This window comes from Didymella exigua, assembly GCF_010094145.1.
Source record: "Didymella exigua CBS 183.55 unplaced genomic scaffold M421scaffold_4, whole genome shotgun sequence".
NCBI classification, from domain to species: Eukaryota; Fungi; Ascomycota; class Dothideomycetes; order Pleosporales; family Didymellaceae; genus Didymella; species Didymella exigua.
In genome coordinates, this window is record NW_022984778.1 from 528,912 (window position 1) to 547,165 (window position 18,254).

Sequence of the window (18,254 nt, forward strand, 5' to 3'; positions counted from 1 at the left end):
GTCGTACTCATCTCGTGCTACCTCAAAAAGCTTTCGCGAGTCGCCACAGTGTTACGCCGTGCGTAGTCGCCGGCGACCATGGTGATACTTGAGATGTCTCTTTCAACCTCACACATCTACGGCAAGAGAGAGCGGTGCACACAGCAAATCAGGATCGCAAACTGGGAGAGGATGGTGCAAGATCGATGGCTGATGATGAGAAGTCTTGGGCAATCGCCAAAACTCCACGCTATCGATTTAGAACTCCGGGCTACATGTGATGCAATGCGACTTTGACAATATTAGCCGCACCCTGTGCGTGCGCCTTGCTAATTAAACTCCCAATTTGCTTTCAAATGAGCGGCAAGTACCGTTGGGTATCTGTGGTGCGGTGAAATGACTGTAATGTATCCCGGACGCTATGCATGAAAAAGATCCTAAAGGAAGATGATGCAGAGAAAAGATATCAAGTATGGGGTGTCCAGGGCTTAAAGGAGCACAGCGAAGCCGAAGAACACGCTGCTGAGGAGGACGGCCATGCTGGTCGCTGCGCCAGGGACGAAGATCGCGGCAGCAGCACCAGTAGAGCCAGCAGCCGCAGAGGTCGCAGCGGCACCGCCGAAGCCGGTGACGGGAGGCGCCGTGGATGCGGCAGATCCGGTGGCAGATCCGGTAGCAGATCCGGTGGCAGATCCAGTAGCAGACACGGAGCTCGATGTGGCATTGCCCTTGTAGGGAGACTGAGCACCGCAGGGGTGGTCAGCACGGCAGCTGTTGGCGCAGGTGTTGTCGCCGTTGCAGCCAGTGACACACTGGTTACCCCACTCTTGGCAGATGTAAAAGGGGAGAGTCTGCGAGTATTCGGTGATATTAGGTGAGACGCCGTTTTCGCAAACGCAGGAGTAAGTCAACGCATCCTGAGAATGTTAGCTTGGGTTCTAAGCGATTGTTGGGACTGTTGAGGAGATAGGGGCCAGCCAATCGCGGTCGAGTTCAAACTGAGCACCATGACCTTAATAGTTGACCCTTCCTCCTCACTGTCCCAATCGCGCATAGGAATCGTGAATCCTACAGGGTCGCACTCGTTGTCCTCAGTAGTCGAGGAAGTAATGCCGGGCTGTTGAAGGCAGATGAGCGGGCATTGAGCCGTGTTCTGGTCACACCAGTATTCTGTAACCAGGTCAGACATCAGCCATGATTGTTTTGATGCTTGCACATACGCCTGTTGGCCTGGGAGACGGTGTCCGGGTCAATGCGGTACGGATAGTCGTTCTGAGCAGCGGTCTGAGCCGCGGCAAAGCCGGCAAAGGCAGCAACGCTGAGGGCGAGTGTGGAACGCATGTCGGTGATGTGGTGAGGTAAAGGCTTGAGGCTTGAAGGGGGACTGTAAAAGACAATGAGCTTTGATGTTTCGAGGAGATTGCCCCCAAGTGCGGAGATATAGTGTGGAATGCACGTACCTTTGCCTGCTTGGACACCAAGAGATTAAAAGAGGAGGCGGTCAGCGACAGACGGTTGGCAAACTAAACTTTTGATGAGGTGAGAGTTTCCAAAGAAGAACAATTCTCAACAGCGAGCGTGAGTGCGGTCGGAGAGGCTGGAGGGAGTAGGGCGGTATATAAAGGGAACGATCATGAGGACGGCAATGGCGCACAGTGCATAAGCCCGGGCCTCTCTCGATCCCTTTAGCGTGGAGCTCGGAGGTGGTTTCCCGCCACTTTTGTTGCGGTAGCTGACTCTTCGGATCCCTTTCGGCCAACAGACCCGTGGTGCAGAGCTGCATGTTTCGCCAGATGCTTTGTACTGGTATATCGCGCTGCCTGGTACCTACAATTCGCCGTGGAAAACCATGAACGAGCTTCGAATTGTTTCCCAAGATGGACCCTGGAGGCATTCGGGTGAGCTCCGAAGCAAGGTGTGCAGACCGTCCTTGTGCGATTGTCCAACCACGACGCGTCATTCTGCCGCTGTGACCAGGGTCCCGTGTCTGCGCATCATCCAGCCGTCTTGTTAGAGCGAGGCAAAAGAAGCCAGCTCGTCTTTCGTTTGCTGCCAACAGCACTAAGATATCTGGCTGCAGCGCCGTCCCACCTCAGAGGAATTTATCCACCCCTCCCCTCCCCTCTACGCATTTCTATCTGATATCTTCCGTCTTCCCGTTTGACGCGCCACCGCCTAGTCCGCTACACTGCAGATGGATGGAGCCGGTGAGCTCTGAAACTGTAAACGAAAGCTCCCCATCGCCGTCTCGTGAAGATGGGGCAAAGCTCGCCACCGCTTGTCCTGAGCGGGACTCGGTAGTCCCGCCTTACTGGCAGAGGCACGAGCGCAATGGTAGTCGTCTGAGCTCGTATATCTCTGACGCTGGATCTCGCATTGTGCTCGAGGATCACACCGACGAGAGCTCGGAGCAGTGCAAAGTGCTTTGGGCAAAGCACGTAACGATTGATGATTATGTGGTCGTCAGCGGCACAGCACCAGGACTGGGTGCTTACTCTCCCGGCCAGTACGTGGTGTGGAACTGCACAGTTGAGACACTCGATGTAAGTCCTCTGAGAGCCTCACCCGATTCGAGCACTGGTGTACGCGGCCCACATATTGAGCTTCTACCCCGCAGCCAATCAGTCGAGTTGGCGTTGTCCTAAAGGCACTGGTCATGCAGGGAACTATCAATTTGCATGCACCAGTCCATCTATCTCCAGATGCGCGGAACGGCTTGAGCATTTCACTAACGAACTAAAGGGCGGTCCGATGAAGATACGTAAGAGGTTGGTGATGTTCACGCCTCCCTTTGTGTCTCTGCTTACCCCGCCTTAGGTACTCTGAGTTCGAAGACCTCCATCAGAAGCTCCTCAAGACGTTCCCTCATGCTGTGGGTTCCATGCCACAGTTTCCACCGAAATCAGTAGTGTGTAAGTCACCTGCCTCTCAGCTCACCCCACCTCTTTACACTCAATGCTGACACGAAGGGCATAGCTCGATTCAGGCCGAGGTTTCTAGAAAGGCGAAAGCAGGGTCTTTCGTACTTCTTGAAGTTCGTCGTCAACGTTCACGCTAGTAATATATCGACTGACTTATTTTTAGCTGCGTCCTGCTCAACCCGGAGTTTGCGGGATCACCGGTCCTGAAGGAATTCTTGTTCTCGTGAACCGTCACGGGAATGAGGTGATTGGGGTAGTTGCTTTTTGGATACTGATTGCTGAAGTATGCTATTGGCAGTCGATCATGCCTCACCCTGGAGGTAGTCAGTATAGGCATCACGGAGGTAGCTCCAGGTGCGGTACAGTCCTCCTTCTCTCGAAGATGCATACTCTGTATATAATGTGTAATGACAAGACCCGTATATCGCGCATATCCTCGTGTACACAGAAGAGCCGGCAACAATGCAGAATGGTGGCCATCAGAGTTCTTGTCAAGTTACAAAGTGCACGCCAACGAAGACTGAGCTGACTACTTCATGACTTATGAAACCTAGCGCTTTCAGTCGACTTCGTGCACCTCACAAGCTTCAAACATCGGCATGACAGGACTGTCTCAACCTCGAGATCGCAGATTGATGAGAATGCTGCGTGATTGGCTGCTGTTCAGTGTGGCGTTAGCATTGTCAGAGTTGCTACAAGCTGATTCGATGAACAGCATTTTAAATTACAGTAGGACCTGGAGGACGTCAAATCCTATTTTACGAGGCTTATTATGACCTCGCAGGTGCTTTGGTGAAGGTGAAGTGACCCAAGGTACATGTCGCCCGTCCGTTGCAGAGGCCCTGAGCTCTAGAGCAACCACCCAAACGCCGTCACAGTAGCTTTGCCTTGACCCAGCGCGACGACACCCTCAATAGCAGCTATGTGTCGCAGTGCCTGAAAGATGACCCCGCGAAAGCAGAGAACCCCCAAGCAGCACCATGGCCAATCTCATACGGCCTCCAATGCGGTCGTCGACTGAGCGTCTCGTGCAGAGCCGGCTCAACTTTGCGCCTGTTGCGCCTCCGCAGCAACCCCACAACACCATCGTCTCGACGCGCCGTTCTAGCAAAAGCGGCCCGCTGCTCGTCCTCGGCGACGATGAGAAGACAGTGAAGCAGATTCCCGCGTCGCCAGCGCGTCCAGCAGCGCCTCCCCGCACCAGCTCGAGGAAGCGGCCGTCTGACGTGTTGGACGACCTCCCCGACGCGAGACCGCCCGCCAAAGTCGTGCACCGCGATCCACACGGCGAATTGGTGCGCATCACAAATGGCGTGCAGACGCTGCTAGACATAGACGCCGACGACGTGCCTTCTGGGCGCTCTGCGCCTCGGCCGGGCAGCGCAGGTAAGCTTGCGGTGCCTGCGCCGACCACAGACCCCAGGGCAAAGGACAGGAGAAGCCTGAGGAGCTCAGACGGCGGTTCGCGACTGAAGAGTGACCTCGCTGTATATTTCTCCAGCTACGACGACATCATCGCAGGCTTGCCTAAGCCATCTGGTGCGTCACTTGTTCCTGAGTTGGGACGCCCATTGACCCTTACATACAGAGTTCCTTGACACCGACACGCCCATATACATTGTCGACGAGCCCTCCAAGTCCAAGACACCGGTGCCCGTCTCGCTTGAACCTCTCCGCAAGTCTGCCAGCCCTGCACGGTCGCGCAAATTCAGGGCTGCCACACCTCCGCGCGAACCCTCGGTCCCCTCGATCCCCTCGATCCCCTCGATCCCTGCCTCACAGTCGTCCACTACCTTTCAAGTGTTGGACTACGGCAGCATAGCCAGGCACATTCGAAGCGATGGCACAGAAGACCCACTGGCAGACTCTCACTTCTTCTCTCAACATCGCCGTGCTGAACGCAAAGAGAAGCAGCTGCGCAACATCGAGAAGGAGCGCGCTATGCATGAGAAACAACAATTGGAGCGTCTTCTCGATGGCCTGCAAGGCCCCGATTGGCTTCGAGTAATGGGCATAACCGGTGTCACAGCCGGCGAGACAAGAGACTGGGAGCCAAAACGAGATTACTTCATCAAAGAGGTCGAGGCGCTTGTGGACAAGTTCCGCCAATGGAAACAAGAAGAGAAACGCATAAGAGCCGAGAAGGAAGCTGCACTCGCCGCTCGGACTGAAGACGAGGACGACGAAGGCGAAGAGTCCGAAGCCTCAGAGGTCGCAAAAGTCAACGGAAAGCCAGCATACACAAAGGAGCAACAACCCAAAGAACCAGAGCCGCCTAAACCCAAACGCCCACCGCGACCACATGGCTTCCTTCTACCTTTCGTACCACCCGAACCCACAGCGCCATTTCTATCCTTCTACACGAGACCACATCTACGGGCCGCTGCACTCGGCAAGCATCGTCATGGGCGTAATGCCACAGGCTTCGGGCAAGCCATACCAGATTTTGAGGAACACGAGTTCGAGTTGCCAGACGATTACATAGATCCGCAGTTTCTGCGTGACAATGCGAGGCAGAGACGGAGGAGGCAGAGGGAGCGGCAGAGCGGCGCGACTACACAGACGACATAGCCCTGGCTTCTTTCCTTTCCTATCCGTTTATACCCTTCTTTACAGCTCCGCAAAGCAAGAGCTGGATGTCGAGTGTCATTGTGGCGTTCATGGGTTGGATGCATCGACTGCGCGGTATGCAGGCGGAGAACACATTGTATGATTTCAATGTACAGGATAGACCAAAGCATAGCGTTGTAGAGCTCGTTCTTGTGCATATCTTCAAAACGTGACAACTTCGAACTCGGCAGTTTCCTTCCTTTGGCGGTGTCTGCCCCACTGTTACACTATCTATAGGGAACACATTGGCTGTGCCTGAGCAGCATAGAAGCATGACCGCCGTTTTGTTGTTAAGCTCCCCAGAAAGAAATATGGTCAGTTTCGATGCTGGAACCCAATGGTTCTCACCTCTTCTTATGACATGCGAGATCTCGGGAACGTCACCAAGCGTTGCTTTGTCTCGTCCCTTCCTCTCTGCCGTATGTGACCTTCAAGCAGGTCTCTCAGCGCAATGGGCGAGCTGAAATCTTACGTAGACCCCAGTCTTCACTCACTGGATCTTCAGCACATACGTTCCTCCAAAATGGCTTACTTTTCTTTCTCGAATACTGTTCTTGTCCTCGTTGTGCCCGGCTTGTCCAAAGAAGAGCTGTCCTGTGACACGTTAGAGACCTACAGGGCGAATGAATCGTCGTTTCTCCTGAAACAGAAACGCACCGAAGGCAAGACGTGTACGAGTAATCAAAAGGCCGCATAGATGTGGGTGTTATTCTTCGCGTCGTCTTCGTTCAACCTCTGGTATGTGAAGTATCGCAAAGTCAGCTATGAGCTAGCAAACATCTTAGAAACGATGGAAGCTCTCTCTATAAGCTGTCTTTCCTACGCGTAGAAGCCTCTAGAGACTCTTCCAACAGAGTTGGAGGACTGCTATATATATCCACACATTTGTTGACGCACTGTCTCTCAAGGTCCTTTTCAATTTCGAGAACGGTGTGTTCCAGTGATGATGTCCGCACTGCCACTGTGCGTTGGTCTGAAAACACGAAGTTTCTTTGAGAACCTTGGCAGAGTGCGATGCTGTCTCACACCAGAACGTCTGAAGCTTTGAATAGCAGGCCTTCTAACGCTTGTTCGTCAAACGTTCTTCATAGAGGATAGCATTTGTCAACGCACTACTTTGCATTGGACGATGTAGATACAACCTGCAATGCCAACACAATGCCGTCGGTATAGTTGTTGATCAAAGATGCCACTGCCAGCAACGCATGGTCGGCGCCGGTGTCTGTACTACTTGGTAAGTCACGAATATTTGCTAGCATGTGGATCACCATCTTTTTTATTCTCCGGTGCCAGAATGACTGAGAGCAAACTATATTGCGTCTCTGCGTGCGCTATGCGGGCTGTCGAAAACAAGAACAGATGGATGGTGTCGACGTCTCGATAAATTTCCTCTTCTGCTCTTGTTGGACAGTGACCCTGTTCAAGACGAACCAGGCCAGATGGCATGCTCGTTGCCTGCAATGGTATCTTGTAGCTTTCGTCGGGCGCAGAATGGATAGCGGGACTTGTTTTTTTGCTTGCTAAATTGACCAATGTTACGAGGACCAATGCTTTGAAAATGTCGGCTTCGTATGATGATGATCGGCTGCAAGCTTGCGGTATCCTCAGGAGGTTTCCTACTGATGACGAATTCTTGCTGTCAACAGCCTGACATCTCTGAGCTCAACAGTAATCAGACGAAGTACATAGCGATGTCAAGGGAGTTGTGCGTGTGGGGCAGTGCCGTCCAAACCCTGCAAGCTCAGGAGTTCGCATGTTTGGCATGGAGCTGCTGGACAAGTGGTGCTTAGCCTGATGTTTTCTTGACACATCCGAGATTTAGCAGCCTCTGCCACGTTGCACGCGCAGAAGCTTTCCGACCCGTCAAGACTGGGGACAAGGGAGAAATGAGTGACAAATGACTCGAAAAACTCATCATGGGCGAATGAAGGAATGTCAATAGGTACCGCTGTCAACCTCACGGCCCGTTTCAACCGTCCTGGCGTTATCAAGTTTAGCCGGGGCCGACTAAGCCATGTGGATCACCTTGGCGGGCAGGACCCTTCGACGTTTCTGTCAGCAATCCCCGACGGTGCAGGTATCGCACTCCACAGCGAAGCACGCCAACGATAATGCTTGCCAATCCGTACATTGCAGCGATGCCAGAGAGCAGGAAGTCATCTGCTTCGCTGCAGCTCACACTCACTCTAACATCACCCCCGCCAACATGACAACGGCTCAGGCTGTGTTGCCTCCATTGGCAACTTCAATCCTTTCGACTCGCAATGTACTGACGTTTGTTGTTATATGGATTGCCTACCATGCAATGAAAGCACTCTACAACATCTCGCCTCTACACCCATTAAGTGGCATTCCTGGACCTAAATTGGCAGCAGCAACGTACCTGCCGGAGTTCTACTACGATGTCGTCAAGTACGGATGCTTCACAAAGGAGATTGCGAAGATGCATGAGAGATATGGTAAGCCACGTTGTGGTTGAATTCGAAGGCTGTTAAAATTGACCGCATGGGACCAGGCCCCATTGTCCGCATCAATCCTCATGAAGTACATTGCAACGACATCTCCTTCGCGGACGAGATCTACGCTGTCGGCGGGCGGAAACGCGACAAGCCAGTGCATCAGATCAACGGCTCAGCGTAAGCCTTCCTTCGAATCGCATGATCTGTGCTTTGAACATCGCTGATTTGATTACAGATTAGGACAAGCTGGTTTCGGTACAGCAGACCATGACCTTCATCGTGTGCGCCGCATTCCAGTGGCAAAGTTCTTCTCGCGCGGCATGATTGCAAGGCTGGAACCTGAGATTCAGAACCTGGCGCAGAAGCTTTGTGACAAGCTCCTCCGGGAGTCGGGCCGTAAAGCTTTTGACATCACCATGGCTTACAGCTGCTTCACATCTGATGCGATCTCCGGTTACAGCTTTGGCGAGAGCTTCGGCTTCCTTGATCAGGATGGCTGGTATCCCAACTTTCGCGAACCTTTGGCCTCGATTCTGAAGCCTGTCTTCATCTTCCGTTTTTTTCCATGGACCAAAGCTAGCGCTGGCATAGGCAAATATCTGGTCGACTATATGCCACCAAGCACCGCTATGATGGTCCGCACACTGCAGATCGACCTCCCGGAAAAGATGAAGAAGGCCAAGGCCGATATCGATGCTGGAATCAAGTACGATCGACCAACAGTTTTTGGCACTATCCTTGAGTCAGATTTGGTCTCATTGGAGAAAGAGCCACAGAGGCTAGCCGACGAAGCTGCTGGTGTTATCGGTGCTGGCACAGAGACCACGAGCTGGGCAATGTCTGTCATCACTTATCATCTCTTGACTAAGCCAGAACTCCTCACAAAGCTCCAAAGCGAGCTGCAATCAGCCGTCAAAGACCCGAAACAGCTGCCTCCATGGACCGAACTCGAGAATTTGCCATATCTAGGAGCTGTCATCCAAGAGGGTCTCAGACTATCCTACGGTGTCTCGGCTCGTACCGCCCGCGTGCCAACTGAGGAAAATTTGATATTCCGTGGAGAATGGAACAAGCGATCTGTTGAATACATCATCCCTCAAGGCTACGCAGTGGGCATGTCAGCTGCCGTTACACATCACGATGAGAAGGCGTTCCCTGACTCGCATGCATTCATCCCTGAGCGATGGCTAGATGAGAACAACAACCGAAGGAAGGATATAGAGCGTAGCATGCTCGCATTCTCCAAAGGGAGCCGCTCTTGTCTCGGCATGAAGTAAGTGTTCTCAGTTAGCCGAGAAGATGCAATGCTAACGTTTGACAGTCTCGCATTGTGTGAGCTCAATTTAAGCCTTACAGCGCTGACTCTTCGTGTCCTGCCCCACATGCACCTATTCGAAACGACGCCTGAGGATCTGGCCTACGATCATGATATGTTCATCCCGATGACCAAAGACAACAGAGGCGTGCATGTGACGGTAGACTAGACCGGAGGTGCTAGGATGATCTACCGGGAACACACGGCCTGGTAGGTACCCAGACAATATCAATAATCAGCGGGCCAAGCACTTTGTTTTTACCCAACATACCAAACCCTTGATGTTCTTCGCGTCTCCATATTCGACACGAGTCATGACATACTCAATGCGGTCTGACAATAATGTTCCGCACTGGCTCGGCGTCGGCCGGAATGCTGTCTGAGACACGTCAAAGTCGCGGGATCCGTCCGAACCAGGTTTCCGTCCCGGGCTTCCGTTTCCGTCCCATGCAGAAGGCTTATTCACCATCTCAATTGACCGGCGAGAGCCCTGGAGCGCGACTAATCAGTAGCCGGTATAATTAGAGTACGGGCCCCTCTCAAGTTCGCACGCAATGTTGATACTTCCAACCATTTTAACTAAATGCCTGCTAGAGGTATGCATGTACAGAGTACCTGTGGCGATTATATCCAGATCATGGTCTACTCTGCTGCATCTTCACCCACACGGGTAAATCCGCCCGATCAAGCCAGTTAGAGAGCGGCACTTAATTAGCGCGCCAAACTTAGATCACATCTCAGTAATCCTTCACTTTACCAGCTCGTCAAAGGTCTCCAGAAGCCGTGCATGAATCGTGCAGCCAGAGATTGATGCTCCTTACCCAGAGACGTTTTAGGCGACATTTCTGGCAACTCAATTCCGTCACAGAGGCCTCGGCGCTGAACACAGCTTTGCTCACAGTGCAAAATAAGCGTGTGCAAGAGCTGCCCTATGCATCAATAGCACCAGGTTGAAGTCGCTGTCAAACACCTCACCAGACCCGAGGTGCTGCGACCTGCAAAGCCGAGGGCTCAAAAGTAGGTGGAGTTGAATGCTTTGCTTTGCTTTCACATCACAGCCTGCCTCTCAACTCGATCAGGAAGTGCTGCTTCGAGAAGTCTAATGGGCCAATTTTGGCGTACAGGCCTTGGACCCCGGTTTTCAACATATGCCGCCGCCCCTTGCCGATCGTCGATCAGCCGATCGTCCTGCCACCCCGAAGGCAAGAAGTAGCAGCGCAGTACAAGGGAAGTTTTCACGGCAAATATCATCATAAAATTCCGAGTTTGAATCTCTGCGTGGACGGATATGGAAGTTGTCCGGCTTTCAAGGGCCTAATTTCAATACTCCAGTACAAAGCGGCAGAGCGCGGCAAAGCGGCAGGGTCATGCTATGATCAGTCGTCTAGCGCGATACTCGACGCTTGCGCATGACCTTCACTCGGAACGTGCAAAGGGTATGCCAATCTGTTCATGGGTCTGGATGCAACGTCGTTGAAATTCTTGATGGGGACGGGAGACGCGGCTGCAGCGACTGACTCTCCAACGTCCGTGCCAGGATATCGAAATGCTTGGAACCGGAACCGGATCCAGGGAGAATCGACTGGGATATGGCCTTAGATATCAAGGTCTGCAAATATTCCCCACAGTCGACGAGGACAGGCTTCCTTGAAATTGTTGAGCTGCGACACTACCCTTGTGCCATACTGGGATGTATTTTCCGCCACTGCCCCCAGCATAGACGGTTCGAACGATTTAAGAACTCCAATTGTGGTGCAAGAAGAGCAACGATCGACACTATATCACCCATGCTTGCCATACCCGCTTCGGGGTCATAGTGGTCTCAGATTTATCATCGTATAAAGTGGACTGGCCTTCTGTGGCATCGCACCTTTTGGGATTTTGGAGACTGCACTCGCCCATCAGCTGTTCCCCAGATCAACGGCTATGGAGAATCCGAACGTGGATCCTGATGCGAGAATCATCGCTCCAGACGGATTGCCGTTGACCATCATTGTCATTTCGTGTGTCTTCCTTGGTCTCTCGATCATATCTGTGTCTCTAAGGGCATATGTTCGTCTCGTGAAGGGTACGTTTGGTTTGGATGATGCTTTTGTTGCAATTGGCACGGTAGGACAAGGCTGGCTTATCAATAGGGACACGCTGAAATTGTCATAGGTCGTTTATACCGCAGTCATCGGACTAGCGATCTACGGGTGTCTCGTTGGCCTCGGAAGACTGGAGGAAGATCTGAACGCCTGGCAGTGGGCTGAAGCCATGAAGTACTACATCATCTGGATCCTGATGTATGTTGTCGGCCTGGCTTTGATAAAGTCGTCTATTTGCATCACCATACAGCGTATTGCCTCGACAAAGAAAGGTCTCGTCTATGCTGTCTGGGCTCTGCTTGCCGTGACATGGGCATCCTTTCTCATCACCTTCCTCGGAACGCTGCTCTACTGCCAACCGATTCGCGCAATCTGGACACCCGCGTTGATCATTAGCGGAGAAGGAACATGCGCTCCAGTCGATACTTTCGTAGTCATAGGCCACGTCGCTACGGTATCAACGATCGCAACGGATCTGGCACTTGTCGTCGTACCCGCGGTCATGCTGTGGAACACGCAGATGAAGAGACAGGCAAAGATCCAGGCTTTTGGGCTGCTATCATTCGCATCAATCGCATCAGTCATCACCATGGTCAGGATTCCTTATGTGAACAAGTTTGAAGGTGGGGTGAATCTGCAATGTAAACCCACCCTGGAGGGATTCGACTAAACATTACGCTAACTGATCACAGTCTGGGTCTCTCACACCATGATATGCTCTAACATCGAAACCGGCATCGGCTGCATAGCCTCCTCGGTCCCCTCATTACGGCATTTCTTCCGGCGCAACGTCGATGGGAGCTCTGGTCCCAGCAACAAGAGGAGTGGGACAGGAACTCAGCTAGTGAAAGTCGGAGGATCACGTCAGCCTAGAAGACTGCGCGACAGCTTCCGCAATCCTACAGATATTGGGTTCAGTCTATCGACCGTGCATCATGGAAGAGCTGATGATAATTGGGAGCGATTGGATGGGGATTCAGACAAGAGCGATGTACCGATTGACCCGAAGAGGATATATGCTGAGCGCAGCTATGCTGTGGAAATTGAGTCGGACTCGGAAGTAAGGAGACAAGATCACAGACATTCACATGGATACGCCGTGTAAGCAAGTGCGCAGTGTGAATGTAAGAGGAATGAGATAAAATCATGATTATTACAGGTGAGAGTCACTATGGAATATGCTCCGTACTGCCAAGCAAAGGAAGGCCCGCAGCACATGTAGTGAGATTGCCGTCACATCCCGTAATCAGAATCACCATTTGATTACGCCTGCTCTAAGCTCTGGATCCTCGTCACCTGCCTCGCTCCGGATCTCGACCTTGCGAAAATTTGAAACACTCATGCTATAATCCCCCTCATCCTTGGAAACCCAGAACTCGAAAGTGATACCCTTGTGCTCTCCATGCTCAAGAGAAGCACTTCCACCGCGTTTGAGCAAGCTCTGAGCTTTCTCAGCCGTGTCGGTGCCTCTCGCAAAATCCTGCCGGAACCGAAAGCGGGCCTTGATATTGCCAAATTTGTCATCGAAGGAACCGTGAATGGTGAATGTCTCTTCCTCGACATCTTCCAGCCAGGCTTCGTTCCCATTGGCAATGATAGATTTGTAAACAGAGGTGTAGTCAATCTTCTCGTGCTGACCGCAAGCATCCTTGTAGAAACGCTGATGATTGCACATCCAGATGTAGCAGTCCTTGAAGTTGTCAGGACACTGCTTGCGGTGAATCTCGATGATTTGATGGGGCAAGAAGGAGCAAGAGTAGGTCTGGTAATGAGCACGCAGGAGGGCCAGCAAACTCAGATCGATTGGTCCGACACGAGATCTGAAAAAGCTGGAGCTGTACGAGACGATCAGTTGTCTCGACGCATACTGGTATTCATTCTTGGCTGGGTATAAAGCGTGGATGAAGCCGCCCAGAAAGTTGGCATGATTGCGGACGGAACAGTTGGTGAGCCAGACAGGGCGGCATTCTGTACGAATCTGCTTGCAAGTCTGAGCGAGCGCAAATTGGAGTTATGTCAGGGATCGAGTAGGGTATTGGAAGTTCAGGTACAGCGGACAGTACGGTGCAAATGTGTCCTCACTCGAAGTTACTTCGTCGAAACCCTCTAGACCGTCGAACAGTTCGCGAGTCTTTCGGCTTTCTACAGGATCTCCTTCGATAATATATTGCACAAAGTCGTAGATACGGTTACGAAGCTCTGTAGCAAATAGTCAACTTCATCCTTAAGCACTGTGACAGTCATTGTCAGACCTGGTGGGAGCTCAAGTAGTAAGCATCTGGCCTTCTGTTCGCCGCGCGCTACCTGCCCGCCGGACGCTTCACCTAGCAACTAACCAACTGCCTTTTTAGCACGCTTGGCTCCTGTCTGACTGAACGTTAAATCTGTCAGCAAAAGCACGTGGTGTGGCGTCTGGTGGAGCTGCCAGTGACTCACGCCATGTTTGTGCGAGGTGAAAGACCTTGCCGGCGTGGGCGCTGCACGAGTTATGCGTGGTGAAATGTGATGGCCCCAGCAGATGACAGTAGGTGAAGCAAAGGCACAGGCGGCGAGATTGAGCTGGACGCCAAGGAAAGCTACCAGTCGAGCCATGAGGCAGTCATAATCGTGTTGAAGTGGAGAAGGCAGGAACGCGGAACTGACGTGGCGGGCAGAGCTGCTCGAGAACAACGAGCAAATAATCAGAGGAGCTCTGGAGTGAGTTCTACGGCTATGGAAGTGAACGAACACGCAGCGTGCACCACGCACTAATACACCGTGAAAATGACACCTTCACTGAAATCAGCCAGGGCTCGGCTGTTCAGACCGCTACAGACAAACTCATCAACCCTACCGCTTCTACCTTCTCGATATCTCCACAAGCAGCTCGCGTGACCTCCATTCGTGTGTACACATACAACGCGATCTTTCGGTTACGCATTGCATGGACTACTACCGGTGCTCGGACGAAGCGTTGCGTCGAGAACTTGACCGACGTCACTTTGCAACATACGGCAATCACGATCTGCTGAGCGAACAGCTTCGAGCAGATGATGACGCGAAAGGCTCTGAGGCTACAACTGTGACAACAAGGTATCCTTCAACATGTGCGTCACGCGAGATCAACCTCATGCGGACAGCCGAGTTCGGCCAAACAGTACCGGCAACGCAGCTGGTGAACCAGAGTACGCGCAGACACAATTCGAGAACACTGAATACCCACTGACCGTAGGCCAGGGATCATATACTGGAACTTGAACACCTTCTTTCCAGCACTCCAGCTCTTCTTCGAATCCGGGTCATCATGTACGATTGATGGCGGTCGACTACCCGGCGCCGTCATTGGCCTGGATCCACAACTCCGGTTTCGCTTAACAGACTGCACGCACGAAGAGCAGGGTCGATTCACCAAGTGCATCGTACCGGACAAGTTTGCGCACTCGAGCGCCGGCATAAAGATTGTGGAAGCGACAGTCGCACAGCGGACTAGCGTCGCGGCGAAGTCCCGAGCATCGAGTGGCTTGCTTTCGACATCGGAGACTCAGCATCTGGATATCATGCAGGAGGCTCATACTGTGGTTGGGCTGCGACTAAGTGGTATGACCGACATGGGTTATGTCTGGGCCAAGACTGAAGCACCATCAGCGCAGGCTGGAAATCGTAAATGGGGAGACGTGAGACTCGCTGGTCTCAGGAACGACACCCCAGCGTCCTTTTTGGGGCTTCCAGCTGACTTGCCCAAGCCCGGTGGAGAGCTGATGGTGGTAGAGAAGGGCACTATGATCATGCTGCCAGCTGTGACTCCCAGTGGGCTCGATAGGCTGGGAAGACCTTGGATATGAGTAGGAAGACAGGTTTATGGTATCATGTCTCAGGGACCGCGCCAGTGCGGCGTTGGTAATCTTCCAAGACCCGTATTTGCACTCTGTCAATGTTAGCGTCGATCCACATAAAAATGCACAGGTACCACAACAATGTGTAGGAGGGCTACATGGTGCAGCCGAAGAGTCCAAGGTGTGAGAGTGCAGACGTTGTGGAAGACTCGGATGCTGGGCAGTCAGCACGGCTGATGCACGAAGTTCCAGCTGAACACTGAACAGCCGGCAACCAGTCTTGAGTCGGCCATGACTTGCAATGAAACCTGTCCATTACCGGTACCCAAGCCTTTTGTGTACAAGACTATCAAGCGCAGGCTGCGGATGTAAGGAATGAAGTGGGGTATACCTCAGGCTCTGACATAAAGGTACCCACTCCCCGCAGCCTTTAGGCCGAGAGCTTCGTTCTTCCAATTCAACCCAGCATCTTTGTTTAGCACATATCTTAAGTAGGAATATCTGTCACCGCTTCCTTACTCACGCTTACAGCTCGCAGCTACTTCACAAAACATACCCGGAACATCACAATGTCTCAGAACGGTGCACAAGCCGTCGTTCTCTACCCCCGCAAGGACGGAGCGACGTTCGACCTTGACTACTACCACGCCACACACATGCCGCTCGTCCAGGACACATGGACACAGCACGGTCTTCAGTCTTTCAGCATCATCCAGCTGGCCCCAGACAACCAATACAGCATCGCCGCGATTCTGAACTTCGAGAGCCAGGAGCACTTGGGCAAGGCAATGGGAGACCCGGCCACGAAGAAGGTCATGGACGATATCCCCAACTTCAGCAGCGAGCAGCCCGTTATTGTTGCAGGCAATGTTACTCTTCGGGGATAGGTGCGGGAATCGGATGGTGAAGAAGTAGGCTGTATGGATGCAATGGAGGGGTAGCTCTTGCTTCGATACAGGGAGCCCCGCACTAGATCATCAATCACCGAGGTACCTCCTCACACTTCATACCTGGAAGCATGACAATTACCCTCGATTCAGTGGTCCAATTAACGCTTACTTTGACGTACGACATACAATGCAGTCTTCTCTTCATAGTTCCAAACGTCTTTGCACTCTAGGCCGGCGGCACTCGGCCCTTCCCTCCACAGCCAGTCCACGCCATGCCGTTCCTGGCTGAAGAGCATATCGACATACCCACTACAGATCTATTATCATGGATGTTTGATAGACAGACGTACGATGCAGACAAGCCTGTAATGATGGTACTGAAGTTGGTCGTTGCAGCGACTGACCACTCCAGATTTACGTCGACGCTGCTGAGCCAGCACGATCGATATCCTCAAACCAGGCAAGGAGTATAGCAAGGAAGTTATGTGCGGGCTTCAGATCGATTGGACTGAAGGAGGGAGATTGTGTTTGTTTGCTGTCTTTCAATGATGTGAGTCCTTGAATCTGCTAACTCCTGTCACCCATGTTGGTTCCGCCGTATCGTTCAGACATCTCAAGAGGCATACTGACTATTAGAGATATATTATTCAATGGCCTTCGCAGGCATACTGACCTTCGGTGGCATCTTTGCTGGCGTCAATCCCTCCCACACACCATACGAGCTCGAACATGCTTTCCATACTGCCGAAGTCAAGGCTCTCATCGTCGAACCCGAGTTTCTCCCGAATGCTCTAAAAGCTGCTCAGCAAGCCGGTATCTCACGGACAAATATATTCGTTTTCGATCACCACACATCAGCCGCACAGCCCTGGGATGACAGTGAGGTTGGTGACATAGACATTAAAAGCTGGAGGTACCTAATGGGTCAAGGGGAAACTGACTGGGTAAAATGGGATAACGGAGCACGAAGCAAAGCGACAACAGCAGCCCGTCTGTTCTCAAGCGGGACCACCGGTCTTCCCAAAGCTGTGGAGATGACGCACCACAACTTCATCGCCCAGCACACCATGGTCCTCGAGCACAAAGCACGAGACTACGAAGTCATACGCCTTCTCTGCACCCCCATGTTCCACGTCTCCAATGTTCCGCGCGCACACACCTCACCTCTCCGCTCCGGCCTCCTTACGTACGTGATGCAGCGCTTCGAGCTAGAAACCTGGCTCTCGAACATACAACGCTTCCGCATAACAGAAGCAAACATGGTGCCACCGATGGTCATCTCTGTCATAAACTCGCCCCTCACAAAGCAGTACTCTCTAAGATCGATACGCAACTCCTGGGTTGGCGCAGCACCGCTTGCCGCCGAACCGCAAGCGCGCTACAAAGCCCTCTTACGGGCCGACACACCGTTCAATCAAGTCTGGGGCATGAGCGAAACGAGTTGTATAGCGACGATGGTGCACTACCCTGAGCAAGACTTGACAGGGTCTGTGGGCAGGTTTCTGCCGAACATGGACGCAAAGTTAGTAGACGACGAGGGGAGGGATATCACGGACTATAATGTCAGGGGGGAGCTGTGTGCGAGGGGCCCGCTGATAGTGAAGGGATATTACAATAACTCACAAGCGAATGCTGAGAGTTGGGATAAGGATGGATACTTCCACACCGGAGACATCGCTGTGCGGCGTCGAGACAACAGATTGTGGTATATCGTCGATAGGAAGAAGGTGAGTCGAGTATCTTGATGATCTCCACTGATGGCTGACACGAATATAGGAACTCATCAAAGTCCGCGGGTTCCAAGTCGCCCCCGCAGAACTCGAAGGCGTGCTCCTTTCACACCCCGAGATCAGCGACGCAGCCGTCATTGGTGTCGCAGCAGGCGGCACGGGCGGAGCAAACACCATCGCTAGAGCGGGCGAGGAGGGCAGTGAGCTACCACGAGCATACATCGTGCTAAAGCAAGGCGGCCAGCTAGCCGAGACAGACGTGCAAGCATACATGAGAGAGAAACTAGCTGGGTACAAGCAACTGGTAGGCGGTGTGCGGTTCATGGACTCGATACCGAAGAACGCATCAGGCAAGATACTGAAGAAAGATCTCAAGGAGGTTGCTAGGAAGGAAATGAGTGCGCGGTTATAGAGTATGCCGAAGACGAAGAGAGTGTAGACTCGTACCATG

At 52.5% G+C, this 18,254-nt stretch overlaps 11 protein-coding genes across 11 annotated transcripts; 8 read left to right on the forward strand and 3 right to left on the reverse strand.

Annotated features, from left to right (window-relative positions):
- Positions 1-162: 162 nt before the first annotated feature.
- M421DRAFT_416930 (uncharacterized protein) lies at positions 163-1,338 on the reverse strand. Its single transcript, XM_033591260.1, has 3 exons — positions 1,200-1,338; positions 1,052-1,149; positions 163-896 (listed from the first exon to the last, which is right to left on the reverse strand). Exons 1-3 carry the CDS (start codon positions 1,318-1,320, stop codon positions 468-470), a joined length of 648 nt encoding a protein of 215 aa, XP_033452447.1. The 5' UTR covers positions 1,321-1,338; the 3' UTR covers positions 163-467.
- On the reverse strand, positions 1,102-2,058 carry M421DRAFT_286359 (uncharacterized protein). Its single transcript, XM_033588980.1, has 2 exons — positions 1,440-2,058; positions 1,102-1,149 (listed from the first exon to the last, which is right to left on the reverse strand). The coding sequence occupies exon 1, from the start codon at positions 1,937-1,939 to the stop codon at positions 1,481-1,483; it is 459 nt and encodes a 152-aa protein (XP_033452448.1). The 5' UTR covers positions 1,940-2,058; the 3' UTR covers positions 1,102-1,149; positions 1,440-1,480.
- A 119-nt stretch (positions 2,059-2,177) lies between these two features.
- M421DRAFT_1859 (Phox-like protein) lies at positions 2,178-3,127 on the forward strand (the record flags this gene model as incomplete). Its single annotated transcript, XM_033587934.1, has 5 exons — positions 2,178-2,522; positions 2,722-2,747; positions 2,797-2,891; positions 2,956-3,013; positions 3,064-3,127. 5 exons carry the CDS (start codon positions 2,178-2,180, stop codon positions 3,125-3,127), a joined length of 588 nt encoding a protein of 195 aa, XP_033452449.1.
- Positions 3,128-3,880: 753 nt separating this feature from the next.
- On the forward strand, positions 3,881-5,471 carry M421DRAFT_1860 (uncharacterized protein; the record flags this gene model as incomplete). The annotated part of the gene is made up of 2 exons (XM_033587938.1): positions 3,881-4,439; positions 4,489-5,471. The coding sequence occupies 2 exons, from the start codon at positions 3,881-3,883 to the stop codon at positions 5,469-5,471; spliced, it is 1,542 nt and encodes a 513-aa protein (XP_033452450.1).
- Positions 5,472-6,988: 1,517 nt separating this feature from the next.
- M421DRAFT_286580 (uncharacterized protein) lies at positions 6,989-7,412 on the forward strand. The gene has a single exon (XM_033588981.1). The coding sequence runs from the start codon at positions 7,082-7,084 to the stop codon at positions 7,298-7,300; it is 219 nt and encodes a 72-aa protein (XP_033452451.1). The 5' UTR covers positions 6,989-7,081; the 3' UTR covers positions 7,301-7,412.
- Positions 7,413-7,716: 304 nt separating this feature from the next.
- M421DRAFT_54893 (cytochrome P450) lies at positions 7,717-9,453 on the forward strand (the record flags this gene model as incomplete). The annotated part of the gene is made up of 4 exons (XM_033595264.1): positions 7,717-7,969; positions 8,026-8,146; positions 8,205-9,242; positions 9,291-9,453. The coding sequence occupies 4 exons, from the start codon at positions 7,717-7,719 to the stop codon at positions 9,451-9,453; spliced, it is 1,575 nt and encodes a 524-aa protein (XP_033452452.1).
- A 1,757-nt stretch (positions 9,454-11,210) lies between these two features.
- M421DRAFT_1862 (uncharacterized protein) lies at positions 11,211-12,476 on the forward strand (the record flags this gene model as incomplete). Its single annotated transcript, XM_033587940.1, has 3 exons — positions 11,211-11,393; positions 11,442-12,012; positions 12,064-12,476. 3 exons carry the CDS (start codon positions 11,211-11,213, stop codon positions 12,474-12,476), a joined length of 1,167 nt encoding a protein of 388 aa, XP_033452453.1.
- Positions 12,477-12,550: 74 nt separating this feature from the next.
- Positions 12,551-13,963, reverse strand: M421DRAFT_403040 (uncharacterized protein; the record flags this gene model as incomplete). The annotated part of the gene is made up of 4 exons (XM_033590252.1): positions 12,551-13,339; positions 13,454-13,570; positions 13,708-13,738; positions 13,808-13,963. 4 exons carry the CDS (start codon positions 13,961-13,963, stop codon positions 12,624-12,626), a joined length of 1,020 nt encoding a protein of 339 aa, XP_033452454.1. The 3' UTR covers positions 12,551-12,623.
- Positions 13,964-14,294: 331 nt separating this feature from the next.
- M421DRAFT_1864 (uncharacterized protein) lies at positions 14,295-15,192 on the forward strand (the record flags this gene model as incomplete). The annotated part of the gene is made up of 2 exons (XM_033587942.1): positions 14,295-14,535; positions 14,588-15,192. The coding sequence occupies 2 exons, from the start codon at positions 14,295-14,297 to the stop codon at positions 15,190-15,192; spliced, it is 846 nt and encodes a 281-aa protein (XP_033452455.1).
- Positions 15,193-15,560: 368 nt separating this feature from the next.
- Positions 15,561-16,121, forward strand: M421DRAFT_416936 (uncharacterized protein). Its single transcript, XM_033591261.1, has 2 exons — positions 15,561-15,674; positions 15,722-16,121. Exon 2 carries the CDS (start codon positions 15,753-15,755, stop codon positions 16,068-16,070), a length of 318 nt encoding a protein of 105 aa, XP_033452456.1. The 5' UTR covers positions 15,561-15,674; positions 15,722-15,752; the 3' UTR covers positions 16,071-16,121.
- A 224-nt stretch (positions 16,122-16,345) lies between these two features.
- Positions 16,346-18,215, forward strand: M421DRAFT_54549 (4-coumarate-CoA ligase; the record flags this gene model as incomplete). The annotated part of the gene is made up of 4 exons (XM_033595235.1): positions 16,346-16,447; positions 16,486-16,623; positions 16,712-17,800; positions 17,850-18,215. 4 exons carry the CDS (start codon positions 16,346-16,348, stop codon positions 18,213-18,215), a joined length of 1,695 nt encoding a protein of 564 aa, XP_033452457.1.
- Between the last annotated feature and the right edge of the window lie 39 nt (positions 18,216-18,254).

What these genes read in the sequence shown, in the direction of transcription:
- M421DRAFT_416930 (XM_033591260.1), bottom strand. Translation starts at nt 1,320, where the DNA reads ATGCGTTCCACACTCGCCCTCAGCGTTGCTGCCTTTGCCGGCTTTGCC. An exon ending in CGTCTCCCAGGCCAACAGGC is followed by an intron (nt 1,150 to 1,199) that starts GTATGTGCAAGC and finishes ACCTGGTTACAG; the next exon opens with AATACTGGTGTGACCAGAAC. An exon ending in AGGACAACGAGTGCGACCCT is followed by an intron (nt 897 to 1,051) that starts GTAGGATTCACG and finishes TAACATTCTCAG; the next exon opens with GATGCGTTGACTTACTCCTG.
- M421DRAFT_286359 (XM_033588980.1), bottom strand. Translation starts at nt 1,939, where the DNA reads ATGACGCGTCGTGGTTGGACAATCGCACAAGGACGGTCTGCACACCTT.
- M421DRAFT_286580 (XM_033588981.1), top strand. Translation starts at nt 7,082, where the DNA reads ATGATGATGATCGGCTGCAAGCTTGCGGTATCCTCAGGAGGTTTCCTA.
- M421DRAFT_416936 (XM_033591261.1), top strand. Translation starts at nt 15,753, where the DNA reads ATGTCTCAGAACGGTGCACAAGCCGTCGTTCTCTACCCCCGCAAGGAC.